This window comes from Sminthopsis crassicaudata, chromosome 1, assembly GCF_048593235.1.
Source record: "Sminthopsis crassicaudata isolate SCR6 chromosome 1, ASM4859323v1, whole genome shotgun sequence".
Lineage (NCBI taxonomy): Eukaryota > Metazoa > Chordata > Mammalia > Dasyuromorphia > Dasyuridae > Sminthopsis > Sminthopsis crassicaudata.
Genome location: NC_133617.1, coordinates 232672811 through 232692165, shown reverse-complemented (window position 1 = coordinate 232692165; position 19355 = coordinate 232672811). Strand labels below are relative to the sequence as shown.

General features: G+C 33.6%; 1 protein-coding gene across 2 annotated transcripts in view; it reads right to left on the bottom strand.

The window, feature by feature from the left end:
- Positions 1–527: 527 nt before the first annotated feature.
- The window catches only part of THOC1 (THO complex subunit 1), a 58450-nt gene continuing 39622 nt past the window's right edge, over positions 528–19355 (bottom strand). Inside the window, exons 12-21 of one of the 2 annotated variants that reach the window (XM_074276209.1) lie at positions 18099–18199; positions 15943–16009; positions 15673–15723; positions 15506–15576; positions 10807–10923; positions 9782–9847; positions 7166–7249; positions 2909–3056; positions 1435–1513; positions 528–934 (exon numbers count right to left, since the gene is read on the bottom strand). In XM_074276209.1, coding sequence (XP_074132310.1) covers positions 639–934; positions 1435–1513; positions 2909–3056; positions 7166–7249; positions 9782–9847; positions 10807–10923; positions 15506–15576; positions 15673–15723; positions 15943–16009; positions 18099–18199 — 1080 coding nt within the window. In that variant the 3' untranslated portion in view covers positions 528–638. The remainder of the gene's footprint in view (positions 935–1434; positions 1514–2908; positions 3057–7165; positions 7250–9781; positions 9848–10806; positions 10924–15505; positions 15577–15672; positions 15724–15942; positions 16010–18098; positions 18200–19355) is intronic. The other variant, XM_074276218.1, reaches the window with a different exon arrangement.

The following is a 19355-nucleotide window of genomic DNA, read 5'->3' as shown; positions in this document are numbered from 1 at the left end:
GAAAAAAAAAAAAAAAAAAAAAAGCATTCAAATGTGTACTGTTGTGTACTGTTTTGGAAACCATATTGAAAGAGCCAGTTAATTTTAAGAATTAAATCAATGTAAATGTTTACAGAATAACTCAAATAGCATTTTCCAGTGAAGATGATCACTAATAATCTATACTGCACAGGAGCCCAGATATTATGGTATAAATGTTGTCAAGTGGTATTTATTATGGGAATCCTAGAATGGTACATACATTAAAATAATCTTAAGATTTAACAAATTTAAGATTCTTAAAAATTAATTATCTCTTAACATTGCCTATTTGTTTGAGATTTTGTATTTTACCAATGAAAATGTGTTCTTACATGTTTGTTTATTCATTCAACTTATGAAAATTATACACTGTATTCCCTGCGATAGGATATCATATTCTCTTCTTGACCAATAGATAACTGAAATTAATTTTCCCCTTATTTTCGAAACTAAGACATTGGACGTTGTTTTATTGTCATTAAAAAGCGCTAATCAACATACACAAATGTTATAAAAAATGTTTATTGTTTACCAAAACAAGTGAATCTCTTATCAAATGCTGCTTGGTAACAAAATCTTATCACAGTTTTAATTAAAAAAATATAATAAGAAATAAGTTAACTACTTGTTTCAGTGTCATTAGTTAGACTTTCTGCAAGGTCGCTTAATCCAGATTTATTTAATGCATTTATGAGATTCTCAGGTGTTGCATGTATCCCCTCTTGATCCTGCCATGCAACTAGCAACTGCTTAGCTCTCATCTTCACATCCTCACTGTCAGACTCAATCTGTCTTATATCAGAGTCTTTCATTTCTAAGTATGGAGCCAGTGTTTTCCACTGTTCTCCCAGCTTGTTGGCATACAGATCTATTTGGTCTCCTGTTACAGGTTTGTCAAGCCGAACATCAGGACCTACAAAAGACAAATAGGGAAAGTTACACCATATTCTTTCTCTCTGCTCAAAATAATGGTAATGCTATATGATTGACTGATAGATAGCAATAGAGATACCACTATTCATTTTTAGCCTGCCAGGCACACAAAACTTTTTAAAGTTTAAGACAAAGTCTTAAGTTTTAGATTTCTAATTACAGATATTACATTCTCTGAAAATTCAAGCTTTTAATCCAAATTGAAATTTTGGGCAAGTAGTAAGTTGTATCTTAATCCTGAATAAAAATCAGGCTTTCATTGCTTTAGAAATAATTTCTACAATTTATTGCATCACAAGTTTTTTTTATGAATAAAACTTCTCAAAGATTCTTCGGAGTATTCATAATTTCCCTAGAAGAAATGAGCATATATTGGAAACAAAACTGATTAATTAAAAAGCAACAAGTTCAAAGAAAGATTTTTGAGTAGATGCAAAAGTTCAGTTTTTAACAGGAGTATGAAGAGAAACTAACACTTACTCTCATTATTTTCCTTCAATAAAGCATCATTATCTTCCTCATCTTCATCTTCACCTGTTTTTATTTCTTCAGAAGGAGGCTAAAATTTAAAAAAGCAATCCTTTTAAACTTTCTTTTAAACGAAATGTACAGAAATTTGGAAACAGGGAATACAGTTAGAAAATTAGAATGCAAGATCTTTACTCCCTAGTAATACACTCACTGTACCTCAGCAAAAAGAATGACTTTTGAACTGAGGAAGATTGAATAAAAATGGTCAGCATATCAAACTACCACAATCAGTTCAAGTTATTAGATCTGGATGAAGTATAATTCAACAGTACTCAAAGAACTGGCAGATATGACTTAGCTATCCACCCCTAAAAAATGAACATGTGAAAATCCCACCAAATTCTGTATTCTGTCTTTCTCAGACCATATATGGAACATTGTTCGTTCTGAATCCTAAATGAGAATGGCTAATGAAATGGTTTTACTTTAAAGATGTGAATATTTATCTTGAAAAAAACTTGAGAAAGGATTAAAAAGATATTTATTGAACTCCTATCCTACTAAGAGCGAAACATTAACTGGAATGGGGATGAATAAATAAATACAAAAGCTGTCTTGAAGTATGTGAAGGGCAGCTATGGAAGAATACAGAACTTCCAACCAGAGGGTAGAAAATGGAGATGGGGATAAGTTTTTCTTGAACAATTAAGAGCAAAACAACTAGATTACTTTGAAAAGTGGCTGGTTCTTGTTTATTGGGGACCTTAAAAGAAAAGCCTGAATGACTTAACACTTGATCATGTTTAGCCTCTAAGCATCCCTCCCAGCTCTTATATTCCATAAAAATGTGCATTAAAAAACGATTTTATATACAAAGGGATTAGCTTGCTTTTAAAATTGTCATTTATTTCTTGAAGAAATAGGTGAATGAAACTGAGGTTCATAATGTGTATGTAATTGACTGGTAATGTTAGATTACTGAGGATAGTATGTTTTTGCTATTGCTTTGTATCTCCAGTATGTGTTTGGCACATAGTAGGTACTAAATATCTGTTGAATGAATGGTGAATAGGAAAGCATGTGTGTGACAAATTAAGTATATAAATGTCTGTCATCTGAATGTTAAAGGCACAAAGAGTTTATGTGATAACCTTACCTGAATTTAAGGGGAAAAAAAAAAGTTATTTGGCAAAATTCTGCAACAGGCCCATAATAATCCTTAATGATTTTTACTAGGCTTTAAGGTTATGCTATAACAGATTTTCAATAAACATAAATAGCATATAGCTTAGTCATCAGCTAGGATCTTAAAAAGGAATTTTGAGGGCTTTGCAATTAAATGGTGCAACTGTTTTGCCCCCGCAGACAGTCTTAGGTGTAGAGGATAAACATTCACATCTTATGATGAAGTTAGAACCCACATGGAGGAAGTTACAGATCCTTCAAGCAAATAAAGTAAAAAGTAAAAAACAAAAATACTTACTGGCAACTCCTTTGCTAGTTTTATAACCATATTTTCTAGATATTCTGGCAAACTTTTAAACTGCTGGTTGGTTGGTTGGAAGAAGTGTGGACTACGACGTGCTAACAGCCTCAGAGCTCTCCATCCATAATTGGAGTTATTCACAGCCCTATAAAATACAAAATGGATGCTATTTTTATCATTTGTAGTTAAAATGCTAAAGTACATCAACACTCCTATCCTCATTAACGATTCTAATGCTGAGTTAAGCACTGCTATCTAATCTAGAAACATAAGTCTATAGTCTGTTATATTTATAACAATTTATAACGACAAAAGAAATCCAAAGACTTTAGAATCTACAGTTAGAGATGGCCTATATTTTCTAGAACACATTCAACAACATTATTTTCATTTTACTTAATCATAGTTTTAATTTAATACTTAGTTAACACCTCAGTTTGTAGCTGGAGTCTCCTTAGAGTCTCAGAGCAGGAATCACTAAAGCCCTCCTTCAACTGTCTTTGAGATAATCTTGAATTGGATGTTCACTTAATATATCTTCTATTCCTATCTTTTATTACTAAAGAGGGCAACACCATCCTCTCTGTTCCTCAAGTTCACAATCTAGGAGTTATCTTGGATTCTTCATTCTCTCACCACCCCCCCAATTCAATCTGTGGCCAAAGTCTGATGACTTTGCCTTTGCAAACATCTCTTAAATATGATACCGTCTGTGCTTTAACATTTCTATCTATCTAGTGCAGGCCCTCATCAAGCCTTCATTTTTGCAACAGCTTGCTGGTGGGCCTGCCTGCACTCCAATGCATCCTCTATTCAGCTGTCAAGCTGAACAGGTCTGACTACGTCAACCACTTCCCCACTCAATAAACTTCAGCAGCTTTCTATTATCTCCATAATCCTATACAAACTGTTTGGCATTCAAAGTCTTTCATAACCTAGCCCCCTTCGTTTTTTATTTTCTTACTTCCTGACATACTTTTAGACCCAGTAACACTGGCCTCCTCGCTATTCCAGGACCAATATATTCCATCTCTTGCTCAGGCCATTCCCTTTGTCTCCAGGCCTAAAATGCTCTTCCTCCTCCACTCAGACTAGTAACTTCCTTCACTTCATTTAAGCCCCAAATAAATTTCTCTTTTACTGAGAGCTTCTCCCAACCCCTATAATTTCCAGTGCTAGCTTCCCTATGCTGATTATGTAAAGTCTATCATTTATGTATTTGTATGTTGTCTCCTCCATTAGACTGTAAGAATTTTGAAGGGAGGAACTGCTAGTTTTTTTTTTTAAACTTTCAGTGATTAGCACAGTGCCTAGCACACAGTATGCATAATGTATATAATGTATGTAAGCCATAGCTATATTGCATTCGTATTTTTATTACAAATGTAATTTTAACTACCTGCAGAAGTGAACCATGCCAACTTTGAGAAATTCATATCTGAAACTGAATTTTGAATCCTAGTAATTTAAGCAGTGCTACTTAACTGTTATTATGTACAAAGCTGATCGACATAAGCTGCTTTATATCGTTGCCTTCCTCATTACCAACTTCATTTTTACAGTTAAACCAGGGCAAAATCAACCAAAAGTCATAAGCAGTTAAGCATAAATTTTATTCTAATCTCAAAGTCCATCAGAATATGCCTACTCCTTAATAAAAACATGCATTTCAGTGTTATATACAACAGTGCTCCTGAAATATGGTTAAGATGTAGCAGGAGAGCAATCATCCAAAGTACATTAAAAAAAAAAGTAATATTTATGTGGCAACTCAATTTGTTATGTTCTAAATGATTTCAATGGTTATAGAGAGACTCCAGCTAGGAACTGAGGTGGTTGCAGAAGCACATAAATATTCAATTAAAATCAGGATTAAGTGAAATGAAAATAATTTACTTTGATGTTTTCTTGAAAATATAGTGTATCTCTAACTGTACTAACACACTAGCTGCATGACCCTGGTAAGTCTTTTAACCTCCCTTTATCTTAGTTTTCTCAACTGAAAAATGGGAGTAACAACATTTATTTGCAAGTGGAGAATAAATGAAACATTTGTAAAGCTTGTTATTAATAACAAAACAAGGACAGTTTGGCTGGGTTATGGAGTGAGAGGGAGAGAAGTAATGTATAATAGGAATGGAAAAATGGGTTGAGCCAGGTGGGGTAGGGCTTTAAAAATTAGAGCTTATATTTGATGTTAGATGCTATTGGGAGCTTTTGGAGTTTGCTGCATTAGGAAAATAACATGGTCAGAGATTTCTTTGATAATTATCTAAAAAATGGATTGAAGAGGTGACAAATGACATAGAATAATAAGTTGCAGAGTCGTTACAGATGTATACTGACAGAGATAACAATTTCCTCATTGAGATTTCCCTATACCAACAAAATCACAGGTTTGGAACAAGAAAAAAAAAAAAAAAAAAAAACATTGCTAGAAATATATCTCTAAATCAAATCTGAATTGATCTAACTTTTTATCCACTGTTCTTCTAACTTTCTAACATCACTCCAACCAGAAAAGGATAATCCTGCTTTATTTGACAGCTCTTCAAATACTTGAAGAGCCATATTATCCTCCATTTTTATGTCCTTTTTCTTCTTACCAAGTACCACCTAGAGGGCTGAATTTAGTCCACCACCTGGTTTTAGATGGCCTGTCAGGTGAGAATTTTCACATTTTAAAGTAAAGTTACATCGATGTTAACTTTAAAAATGTAAAAACCATTCTCAGCATGTGGGCTATAAAATAATCAGGTTCTTGGGCCATTATTTGCCCTAGTTCCTTCAAATAATCATGATATGGAATGTCTTGAAGTCCTTTATCATCATCTGAACGCTTCCAACTTCTCAAATTTTGAATTATGGTGTCCTGAACTGAATAGGATATTCCAGATGTGGTCTGATGAGGACCAACTGTCACTCCTCTGTCCTGGATATTCTTCCTTTCTTAATGTAGCTTAACTCATGCTAGTTCTTCTGACTGCCTTATTACAACACTGACCTTGCAATTCACAAACATTTCTCCAATCTTTTTTTTCCCCACAGACTACTTGTTATATAGTCATTGTACACCCAATTTATACTTTTGAGGTTGAATTTTGAATCAAAGTCTATAATTTTCCTTTTACCTGCCCTGGTTTTTACACTCAGTTCTGGACACATTAAAGGATGGACACTGATAAACTGGAGAGCGTCCAGTTGTGAAGGGGACTGGAAATCATAGCATAGAAAGTTCAATGGAAGGAAGATACTGGGACTATTTAGCCTGGAGAAGAGAAGAAGAAAGGATTAGGGAAAAGGGAAGAATATGATGACTATTTTCAAGCATCTGAAAGGTGGTTATGTGGAATGGGAAGTAAATTTGTTATGTTTATGTCCCAGAGGACAGAACTAGAAGCAAAAGATTGCAATAAAGCTGATGTAGGCCTAATTTTAGGAAAAAACATATTGATCAATCATGATTAATCAATCCAAGGTTTGCCTCATGAGATGCTGGGTTCCCCTCACTTGAGGGTCTTCACATAAAATCTTGTTATTTGTTGGGGACATTGCAGAAGATTCTCAATCAGGTATGGTTTGAGTTGGAGCTGTGTACCTTTTAACTCTGGGACTGGATGACGAGAGAGTGAATAATGCTGCTGCTGTTAAGTTTTAAGACTTGGTAATTGTAGGATTTGGTTTTTATGAATTCAGAAATTAAGGCAGCTGCTATCAACATAGAATTGTTGGATATAGTTGGCGGCTTAAGAAGATGGAAGGTCTGTGGAAAATGAGAAGGGGAATCTAAGAGAACAGCAGAATGATCACTGGGTAGAAGTGATAGCACTTGGGAGGTTTCACACTAAAATTTGAGAGTAAAATTAGCAAATGTAGATACATTTGGGAGTGGTCAAAAGTCTTAAATATCAGAACCAGAATGATCATGATTTGGAGTTATGTTCCTCAAACTGGTGCCTAATTCAGCCAAGTAAAAGCTACTCTCACTTAGGCATTAACTTATCACCTGGGCATTTTCAAAATTTCTAACTGTATCCAGAAAAAAAGATTATTTTGTAGTATTTTGTCAGAACCAGTTCTACCTTGCCTATAACAACTGCAAAGAACTCATCTTATTAAGAACATGAAACAAGGCTGACACCCAAGATAACATTATTCTGATTTACATGATGGAAAGATTTTTTTTTTTTTTGATCTAAGCCTTTCTAAAGATGGAAGGAAATTAAAAAATATAGTATGAGAAACATTACTTACTTATATTCATTTTCAACCATGTTCTCTGGGTCTGCCTGCTCAATGGCTTCTTCAAAAAATTCTTCCAAAGTTGGCATGTATTCCCTGAAAATTGGAAAAGAATTCAAGATTTCATATTTGTAATTGTTTTCTTCCTACAGCTGCCTTATTCTTTTTCAAAGGGCATCTTATCTTAATGAGAGACTCTAGATTTTCATTTTATATTATCTCATAGTCAGGGGTCTGACATTCTCCCCCCCTCCCCCAAGGTTGGGGTTAAGTGACTTGCCCAGGGTCACATAGCTAGGAAGTGTTAAGTGTCTGAGACCAGATTTGAACTTCAGTCATTCAAGGCTGGTGCTCTATCCACTGCGCCACCTAGCTGCCCCCTAGGGGTCTGACATTTTAAAAGAATATTTTGATAATTATATTTCAACACAATTGGTTTTCTCCACAATTCTACATATAAGAAGAGGTCCAGAGGCTTCACCATTCTGCCAAAGAGGTCTGTGGAACAGAAAATGTGAAGAACCTCTACTTAAATGTCTCCAAACAAGCATTCCACTGGTTTAACAAAAATATATGTACACACAGATATATATTTGTATATATATTTTTTTTCCATGGCAGGGAAAGGAAGGGAAGAATGGAGCCCAGAAGGAGGATTAAAAAAAGGAAGGAGGAATCTGGTAATCTTTTTTCCTAAATCCAGATTTTAAATGGTACAATGAATAATTCAACTCTTATATAAAAGTTGTAAAGTTTCTCAATTCATATCTTGCCATTCATCAAAAGAAAGTTGTTCAGATTTTGTGGTAAGATACCATAAAATATTTTCCAACCTTTAATTTTTTTTTTGTTTACAATTTAGATTTAATATTAATTTTAGACCTGTGGAAGAGGAAGGAATTTATGACCAGAGGTGAACTAGAGATCATTATCGATCACAAAATAGAAGATTCTGATTACATCAAACTAAAAAGTTTCTGTGCAAACAATACTAATGCAAACAAGATTAGAAGGGAAGTAACAAATTGGGAAAATATTTTTATAGTTAAAGGTTCTGATAAAGGTCTCATTTCCAAAATATATAGAGAACTGACCCTAATTTTTAAGAAATCAAACCATTCTCCAACTGATAAATGGTCAAAGGATATATGAACAGACAATTCTCAGATGATGAAATTGAAATTATATCCACTCATATGAAAGTGTTCCAAATCACTACTGATCAGAGAAATGCAAATTAAGACAACTCTGAGATACCACTACATACCTGTCAGATTGGCTAAGATGACTGGAACAAATAATGATGAATGTTGGAGGGGATGTGGGAAAACTGGGACACATACATTGTTGGTGGAGCCGTGAAAGAATCCGGCCATTCTGGAGAGCAATTTGGAAGTATGCCCAAAAAGTTATTGAACTGCGCATCCCCTTTGATCCAGCAGTGCTGCTATTGGGCTTATATCCCAAAGAAATACTAAAGATGGGAAAGGGACCTGTATGTGCCAAAATGTTTGTGGTAGCCTTTTTCGTAGTGGCTAGAAACTGGAAGATGAATGGATATCCATCAATTGGGTAAATTATGGTATATGAAAGTTACGGAATATTATTGCTCTGTAAGAAATGACCAGCAGGATGAATTCAGAAAGGTTTGGAGAGACTTGCATGAACTGATGCTGAGTGAAATGAACAGAACCAGAAGATCGCTGTACACTTCAACAACAATGCTGTATGAAGACGTATTCTGATGGAAGTGGTTATCTTCAACATAAAGAAGATCCAACTCACTTCCAGTTGATCAATGATGGACAGAAACAACTACAGAGAAGGAACACTGGGAAGTGAATGTAAATTATTAGCACTACTGTCTATCTACCTAGGTTACTTATACCTTCAGAATCTAATACTTAACGTGCAACAAGAAAATTGGATTTACACACATATATTGTATCTAGGTTATACTGTAACACATGTAAAATGTATGGGATTGCCTGTCATCTAGGGGAGGGAGTAGAGGGAGGGAGGGGAAAAATGAATACAAGGGATAATATTATAAAAAAAAAATTACTCATGAATTTATACTGTCAAAAAAAATTTCATAATTATAAAAAAAAAAGATTTAATATTAATTTTAATATTAACCACACTAAATGTGAAGGGTTTAACTTTAACTCTTACTTCAAACTTATATTATGGTTAAAGAGCATCATTTGGGCATTTAATTATAAGTAAAATTTAAAAATGCCAAATTATCAAAGAAAATTCTAATGAATACATCAGGTAACTAAATAAATTAGATCTCAGGACAATAACTTATCTTCAGAGATAGTAAAAAATTGAAGTCTTCAATGAAACACTCTCCTCTATGAATCAGTTATAATTCAATAACATCAAGTCCCTAACTTATAGCTTAAAAGATTTCGTGAAATCTATTTTGCCTACCTCAACAAACAAAAATGGAAGGATGTGATATAAACGGTTCTGAAAACCTAGCTGTTCCTATTTGTTTTTTTTTTTGTTTTTACTCCTAACATTTAAAAATTTTGTTTTTTCATCTGATACTAGTAGGAAAAAAGTCATGACTATTATTCTTAGTTAAGCTCACATAGAAACAGAACAATCTTTACTTGCCTGGACTCCGATTTACAAGCTTCCATATTATCAGGACAGAGATTCCAAAGCCTTGTTAGTTCTTCACTGAAAAGCAAAAGATAAAAATACCCTAAATTTTCCCAGTCAAAAACACAGTAATGTCAATGAAGCATTCATTTCTATAAGCTTTAGTCATTAAAATACTCATTAAAAAATAAAAAAAATATATATATAGAAAGTGATGGTTCATGCTAAAAAAAAAAAAATTACATGGCTTTTAATATATTTTTACACTAATCAGTAAAAATTTTCCACATGCCACCTTTTGGGAGAATAGCAAAGAGAAACACATTCATGAACATTTTCTTGTTGGGAACCAGCAAAAAGCACAGGGATTATGATTAGCTGGCATAATTGGAGGTGAGATAGCTCAATGTGGCCCAAAATTTATCAAGATGACAGGGTATACAGCAAAAGAATTCTGGGAGATGACTATGAACCACTACATAGAATTCCCAATCCCTCTAATTTTGTCCACCTACATTTTTTGTTTTTCTTCACAGGTTAATTTCAAAGTCCGATTCTTTTTGTACAGCAAATTAACCGTATGGACATGTATACATATATTGTATTTAACTTATACTTTAACATATTTTATATGTATGGATCAACCTGCCATCTGGGGGAGGGAGTGGGGGAAAGGAGAGGATAAAATGGAACAAAAGGTTTTGCAACTGTCAATGCTGAAAAATTACCCATGCATATATCTTGTAAATGAAAAGTTATTAAAAAAAAAAAAAAAAGACAGGGTATAAAGAAGCCACAAACTTTCTAAAGCAAACTCTAAAATAAGGCTTCATTACTTGCAGAAGATAGCATAATAAGGAACAAGTGGCAGGTTTGGGGCCACTTTATAGAAACAAACAAATGACATTTGACAGCAGCAAACTTTAAAAATTCTATGACAGTACTTAAAAAAAAAAAAAAAAAAAAAAAAAAAACAAAAAAACTATCAAATACACAGTTACCAATTCTGGCCCAGATATGAAGACAAGCTGACCTACTTTCCCATCAGAATTTTTTTGTTGGGTCCTTTCCCCAGGAAATCCTCCGGTGCTGTTCTCTTCCTTACGACTCTTGTAGGCTTGGCATCTGAAGGTCTACGGCAAATAGAACGCACACTATTTTTGGAATTATATGTGGTTAGGAAAGGTGAAGGAATTTTAGATCTGATAAGGAAACAATTTTAAAACACTTTTCTTAAGATAAATTGTTTGACATTAAATAAGAAGTACCAAAATTTTCAAGAAATTACATTAAGTAATTCAATTAATAATGTGACAGCTTTGTTTTGGGAATATCTCAAGTGGGGAGTAACTAAATGGGCAAGAAGAAATGAACTAATATTAAAATGAATAGATAAGGATGCACACATATACCATTATTCCCATCTCCCAGCTTCATATCCTTGGTGGTATCATATTCTTCTTATTCTCCCTCATGCCACATATCCAACCTACTGTCAGATCTCAACATTTCTATCTCCACAACATTTCTGACATTTGATCCTTTTTCTTAACTCATACAGGTACTACTTTAGTCCAGGCTCTTATCATCTCTTGCATAAACTATGGCCTCCTAATTGGGTCTTTTCTCTTCCTACTTCCATCATCACACAGCTGCACATATTATTTTCTTAAATGCAACTGTATCCCTGCAACTATCCTACTCAATAAACCTCAATGGCTCCTTATTACCTCTAAAATCATATAAAAATTCCTATCTGGCCTTTAAAGTCCACCACAACTGACCTAGCTTTCTTTTCCTCATTACAGATTATTTCCCTCTTTACATTCTAAAATTTAATCATACTAAGCTTTTTTCCTTGCACTCCCTCTCCCATCTCTGTGGCTTTGCAATTCCATTCTCTATACCTGTAATGCATTCCCTTCCTACCTCTGCCTCGCAGAATTCCTCTCTTCAGAACAGAGCTCGAGTATCATTTTTTAAAAAAATGAAGCTTTTCATGATCCCCCTGACTTCTAGTACCTTCCTTCCATAACTACCTTATACCCTGGGCTTTCCTCATAGGAACCTTGGACTGTACTCTTGGAATCAGCCTCGGCTCTTAAAGGTGAACATTTCCATTATATAGCATAGATCTAGGCTTCTATCTCACTTCCCAGCCACCAACTCCAAACCTCACCACTGTACTAATAGCCCTTCATGAATATAGAAAAGCATGGAAAGATTTGCATGAATTAATCCAAATTGAAGTAAGCAGAACCAGGAAAATTCTGTGTGTACATATATGTACTTTTGTATAATGATTACATCAAAGTAGATGAGGAAAAACAAAACAACCATCACAAAACAGTTGAAGATGAATGCTGACAAAGTATAAAGAACAATCCTGGCTTCAAATAAGAAATCAGAGTCTATCTAGGCAATGTAAAAACGAAGATATTGATTAAACCCTATTAAATTTTAAAGGATGAAACTCCCTGAGGGTAGGGCCTATCTTGTTTGCTTGTATTTATATCTCTATCTCATAACACAGTAAACACAATAAATGCTTATGTGTATGCTTTCATGCTTTTTCTCTCCACTCCACTCCCCAAGTTGTTCCTTTTCTTCCATCTCCTTTCCTCCAAAAGAATGTAAAAGGAATGATGCTTTGTATTTGTATTCCCCAGGACCAAAGCTCAATAATTCACATAATAAATCTTTGTTGACTGAAACAGAAAATTCTGCCACATATGCCAGTTATGTATGTCTGTAAGAGTTTTGCATCCATTGCTTTAGTGGGAAATGTAGACAATCCTGATTTCTCCCTATGCTAGCTGAATACAAGCTTTTGGTGGTTTTATATGGTTTACAGGCTTTGAGTATATAAGTCCTAGTAACAGACAATGCTTGTTTTCTGACAACCAACCTATTTAAGTACAAAGATTTACAAGAAGTAAACTGATCATTAGGTGATAAATTCTCTTATCGTGGAAACACATGAAACAAAGAAAAATACAACATGGCGCTCAAGTTCTGTGCAACCTCTTTTAAGTTTCTGTGGCAAGTGTGGCAGGATGGATGAAAAGGATTAAGAGAATACTATGTATTGTAATTTTTAAACTGTTTATAAATATGACTGTTAACTGCCAATACACTAAATACAAGACCCTTGTCTGATGACTAACAAATGGACATTCTATTAAAAGAATGACTCATAATACCGTTTAACTGTCTTGCTACAGTTGACATAAGAAAACAAAAATAAGGATGCAGTTAAGAGTGCCTCATATGTTGTTTTCTTTTGCAAAGCAGATAAGTCTGCAAAATCCAAAGCCAACAAGAAGCAAAATTTCATGCTATATATTTCCATATTTGTAAAAAAGACCGTGCTGGAGATAAATGTAGTTTATGCACATCTGTGCGAAAGGATAAGTTAGAAGAGAAATTCTAGAAAGAACTTGATTAGGACCCTCTCTAAATGAAATCAACCTATCCTTGAATACTCAGTTATATAAATCATATATCTGAAGACAGAAAATATGGTTTAAGATTAAGAATTGAAAGAGGCTAACAGTGTGTAAAATATGTAGAGCAACAACTATGCATCATGAAGACAACTGAAGATGTTAAACATATTATAGAGGCTTTTCACATTTATTCAGTTATAGACATGAAAAATGAAATTAACTGTATTTCATCAGACAGGTTATCATCAGACTGGTTATTGATAGCCACATTCTAATCCACAAAGTATGTACAGTTAGACTCCTGATATGTTAAAACAAAGCTCAGATCATAATCAAATTAGAAGTGAGATTAAAAGACAGAAAATATACCATACAAATAAAAACAGCAACCTTATTTGTAACAATAGTTAAGACTAAAAAGGTTAACTGCCACACTTATACATTTATGCATGTTACCAAAGCTGATAATCATCAGAGAAATGTATTGATTTAGTAATGGAAAAAAGTAAATAAAAGGACAGACTACACAAATTACCACTATTTCCTATGAAATTTAACTTAACCAGGGGGGCAAAAGAGCTGCCTCAATCAGCAAAAGCTTGGCATTACTTATAAAGTGGCAACATGCGTGAAAACATACAGCAGCTAGGACATTGCTGTTTAATAATATAAAATAATCTGTAAATATTTGACAAGGGAGAAGATGCAAGATAATGAGTATAAAACATTAAGAAATAGTGGAGAGAAAGACAACTTTATAAAAAGCTTGCCAAGACCGAATTAAGCTAAATCATATGGAGAGTAAGATGAAACTGGAAACACATAAAAATGGAAAAGATCTGTCAAGACTGTTAAATTATCTTTCTTCATCTATAACAACCATCCAATCTGGACAGGACAACTTTTAAATACCAATATTCTTAAGCCCATCTCTATGGCTAAGAAACATGGAACACAGTGGTCAAAAGAATTAGAATTGCAGATTACTTTGCAATTGAGAATGCATAAAAAATTATTTACCAACAAGATGCATAAAAGATCAAGAGATTTATGACTAAAAGAGGAAGTAGTCATAATATAAGAAATAACAGATGGATACCCCATGTGTTCTGTTATTATCAATGTGTTAAGACATCTAGAAGACAAGGCCCCTGGCATTTTGGGTGAATGTTCTGCAGAATTGATGAGGAGAGGTGAATTTTATATGAGAGTCGTACAGAATGAGTAGATATGGATGGGTTAATCTGTCTTGCTGGTGGGAATACTTATACTGATAAGAACACATACATATTATAGGAGTACTAAAATACAGGTATTTAAAAAAATTAAGCATAATGGAAAAATTATTTTAAACTATCTGAAAATACCTCTGAAATTTCTTATTGTGGTTTTTACTTTTTTGTCTTATTTTTTTCAGCTTATCTCTTTTTATTTAATGTGTACATTCATTTTTAATATATTTCCCATGGTGGGGAAAAAAAATCAGAACAAAAAGGAAAAACAAAACAAAGAAAAGAAAAAAAAGATGAAAAAATAGTATGCTTTGATCCATATTCATCTCCATAACTCTCTCTGGACACCGATGGTATTTTCCTTCTAAAGTTTACTGGAATTGCCTTGGATCACTGAATTGCTGAGAAGATCCAAGTCTATCATAGTTGATCATCACAAAGTTTTGCTATTGCTGTGTACAGCATTCTCTTAGTTCTGCTCACTTCACTCAGCATCAGTTCATGTAACTATTTCCAGGATACTGAAATAAGCCTGGTCATCATTTCTTATAGAATAGCAGTATTCTATTACATTCATATACCAAAACTTATTCAGAAATTCCCCAATTGATGGGCACCCACTCAGTTTGCAATTCTTTGCCATGAAAAAAGAGCTACTACAAATATTTCTGCACATGTGAATCTCTTCCCCTCTTTTATGATCTCTTCGGGATACTGACTCAGTAGTAGCCTGTTGGATCAAAGGGTATGCACAGTTTGATAGCCTTTGGGCACACTTCCAAACTGCTCTCCAGAATGGCTGGATCAGTTCACAGCTCCGACAATACATTAGTGTCCCAGTTTTCCCACATCCCTTTCAATATTTATCATTATCTTTTCCTGTCATGTTAGCCAATCTGAGAGATGCAAAGTGGTACCTCAGAGTTGTCTTCATTTTCATTTCTCTAATCAATAGCAATGTACAGCATTTTTTCATGACTATAGCTGGTTTTAATTTCTTCATCTGAAAATTTTCTGTTAATATCCTTTGACAATTTATCAACCAGGGAGTTTACCTTTCTTTCACAAAACTTGGGCAGCCTTCATTTTTCCATGAGTTCCAATTTTCTTCTGTGTTTAATATATGCTGGAAAAAAATATACAAAGATGTTTGACATCTGAACAATGGAAATATTTAAAATTCTGTATAGTAACAAAAGTGACAATAACATAAGATACATACCTCTACCATTTTTGAAAATCTCTCTCCATCAGGGGGGTTTTCAGATAGTAGCTGTGATCAGAAAGCACATACTAAACTTTCAACAACTTTCTGCATCATATGAATGGTTTACAGGCAGAGACCCCATAAAAGTGTTTGTGGTTCCCGTACCTGAGCTAATGTTATCCTTATTTTCCTATATGAAGCTGAAACTGTTAAATCTAGTTCATAAACAGAGAAAACGCCAAATTTCCAAGTTTTTTGATCACTGATGTCTTGTACTGAACTTACTTGATAGACTGATTTTGTAGTATCTTCAATCCACAGGGATTGCTCATCAGTTAGAACATAGTTTGAACTGGAAAAGACAGCAAATAAGAAGACCCAAGTGTCAAATTCACAGTTCACAGCACTCTCTAGTGAGGCCTAAACAAGATTAAATGTAACTGAGAAATATTTAATTACAATAAATAAAAATACTTGGCATTGAAAACCCTTTATTAATATTGCCTGTTTTACTAAGTTAATATGCACTCTGTGGGGATCCCTTATGTTCAATTTAGTGACTTCTGTTGCTACTTGAGTTTGCTACTACAGGCTAAGACAGAATTTCCTTTTAGAGATTCTGGAGCAGTTTGCCATTTCCTTCCCCAGCTTATTTTACAGTTGATGAAAAAGAGGTATACAGGTTTACGTGACTTGCCTAGGGTTGCATCACTATTATCTGAGGTCTATTTTGAATTTAAGTCTTCCTGATTCCAGATCCTGTGCTCTATTTACTGTACCACCTAGTTGCCCCGTGATAAGCAAATTACTTATTTATTGCTTATTATTATTACTTCTTAGTACCACCAGGAAAAATTTTAAAACTTAAGTTACAAATGAGTTGCTTCCATGGTTGTTTTTAGTATTGGAGAAAGAATTTCCACACTAGAACTTCCTTACAATGATGACATTAAACATAAGCCCAACTACTGCATTCTTAAAATAGAAAATAAAATTTAAATAGTTACTATATATTTGTGAATACTATATTTTATTTTTACTTTTCTGCATTTAATTCATAGCCATTTACTGCTAAAATACCTAGAGAAGCAACAATAGCATAGATTCACAATTCATTTTTGTGGCTTTATGCTACTATTGTTATTTAGAAGAAATCTGTTTTTCCTCTTTCCTGTAGGAATGAAAAGAAAATATATAAAAATCCTACCTACCTCTGATAAAAGCCCAAGCTTGTTTACCAGAAGCTCAAAAATAATAAACATTTCATCCATGACAATTTCAAGTACAATCTTACTAGGTGGAAATGGTTACTAATTCCTAATGGTAACCTTGATTAGTCAGGGAACTGCTCATTTGAAGCCAAACCCAGACATTTAGGCTCCTTATCAATGCTCACAATAATACTACTAGACTCTTACCTGCTGTACAAATAACTGTGAATAACAATTTTCTCTCATTTCAATTACAGACATGACAAGAGAGAATTTGTTTAATTACAGTTAGAAATAATTAGGAAACACTTCTTGATTAAGTTTTGTGAGAGACTGAAATGTAAATATAGGAAGCTACCCTTTCTGAAGGTAATTAGAGCACATTTTTCTGGCTATTTGGATTGCCAAATTCATGACTACTGAATTAGAACATGACTTGACTTGGGATTTAAGGCTGAAGTTGGTATGGAAGAAGTCTGAATGACAAGAGATAAGTTGAGATTTAAAAAAAAGTGACATTCAGGTCTAAGTAGGATAGAAGAAGGTACGGGATACAAGGCTGCTCCTTGAGGCTAGATCTAGAATAAACATTTCAATAAAAAATGTACTCTCCCAGAAAATTTGGAAATCTCCTTTGGCCAGGAACGATATGAATAGATTACATTAAAAGACAAGTGTAAAAGGACATTCGACATTCTTAAGAGGAATATATTTGGCCTTTGGTTCCTGAATCTACCCATTTAATGATGTAATCTTTTTCTGAACTGTAAGATCTTCATATATAGGACTCATAGGTTCTCCAAACTAAAAGTGGTCAACTGTTTCTATTTTGCCCTTCATGGAAAAAAAGGAAAAGTAGTTCAGATCAATCACCTATATAACTAGCTCTAGAGAGAGAGTTCCCAAACCATCCAAGACAGGAGAAATAACCCAAACAGAACATTAACATACATGCAATATAATCCAATCCTTACAAATGCATTTCCTTATAGCAGCAATAGTGCTTTGGATAAATAAATCCCTGTTTTCTAGTTTTTCTGATTTGACACCCTCAACTCCTAAGATACTAAGATAAAGCAAATATCCCTTGAGGCCCTTTGATATAGTGGAAAGAAGAAAACACCAGACAACATAGGACCAGTTTTACTTATAGCTAGACACAATTTGTAATTCTAGCTATATTTCTCAAGCTTCTACTAATAAGTACTTTAATAATTATAATAAGCTTACCTTTTGAATTTTACTTGCCCTTTGAGGTATTGAAATAAAATGAGATATTGCAGAAGGATGTGACGGCGAAAGTTACTATCACTCAGTTGTAGATCCATAAGCTATATGCACATAAAAGACAAAGGAGAAGAACATTTATTTTATCTAGCATAGTGAAAGTCAAACTTAGTCTAAATTTATAGTTTTCTACTACAGAAAAATAAGATGCAATACAGGAATAAAAATCCCATTATGAAAATATTATTGGCCTATTTCTTAAAATGTACATTTTTCAATGACTAGTAATTTTTTATCCAGTATACTAAAAATTAGGCACATACTGTGCACAGACCTTATATTTTAGATAAAAATCAATAAGTATAAACTTCATCTTCCATCAAAAAAGGAAAATCTTTGTTTTATGCCAGGTAAAAAACAGTATCACCTACATAAATTTTCTAAAAAAAAAAAAAAATCTGTTCCTAGTCAGAAGGACCTGAGTTCAAATCTGACCTCAAATACTTCCTAGCTGTGTGACCCAGGGGAAATCACTTAACCCCAATTGCCTCAACCAAAAAAAAAAAAAAAAAAAAATCTGTTCCATTTCTGGAGCTTTAATTTTTAAATAGTTTTTTTTTTCTTCTGATATCAAACCTATAATTTTCCTCCTTGTAGCCTCCTCACATTGCTCTTAAGTTTTAATCTAATAGGGTCAACAGAGAACAGATCTAAACCTTTCTATACTTTACAAGTCTTCAAACATTTGAAGATAGCTCTCATTCTTCCTATACTCACATCTTTTGCAGCATAAATATCCCTGATCAATCTTTATATCTTATGAACTCAAAGCCCTTCACCTTTTTTTGACTGCATTCTTTTGGAAGACCTGTATCTCTTACAGGCAGTTTAAGATTACTATTATACTAGATATACTATTATATGACCTTCAGGAAGACTTATACATTGACTTCTCTTCAGTAACAACAGAATTGTAACAGGTCTGTAATGTCCCTTCTAGCTCGGAAATTCTATCAATTATAAATTCTTGTGTTTCTGGCTTTCTATTAAAACAAGTATACTTAAAAATCATTTCCCCCCCCCAAATGAAAACAGCAAAGCTTCATTACATAAATTTTGTGATAACTTTTAGAACATAACTTGGGCTGAAATTTAGCTATACATTATTTGTGAATAAGGCTTGCAAATTAAAAAATATGTAAATAAGATTAAAAGGAAAGTAAAATTAAATGACCTAAAATTATTTTCAAGCACTTGAAG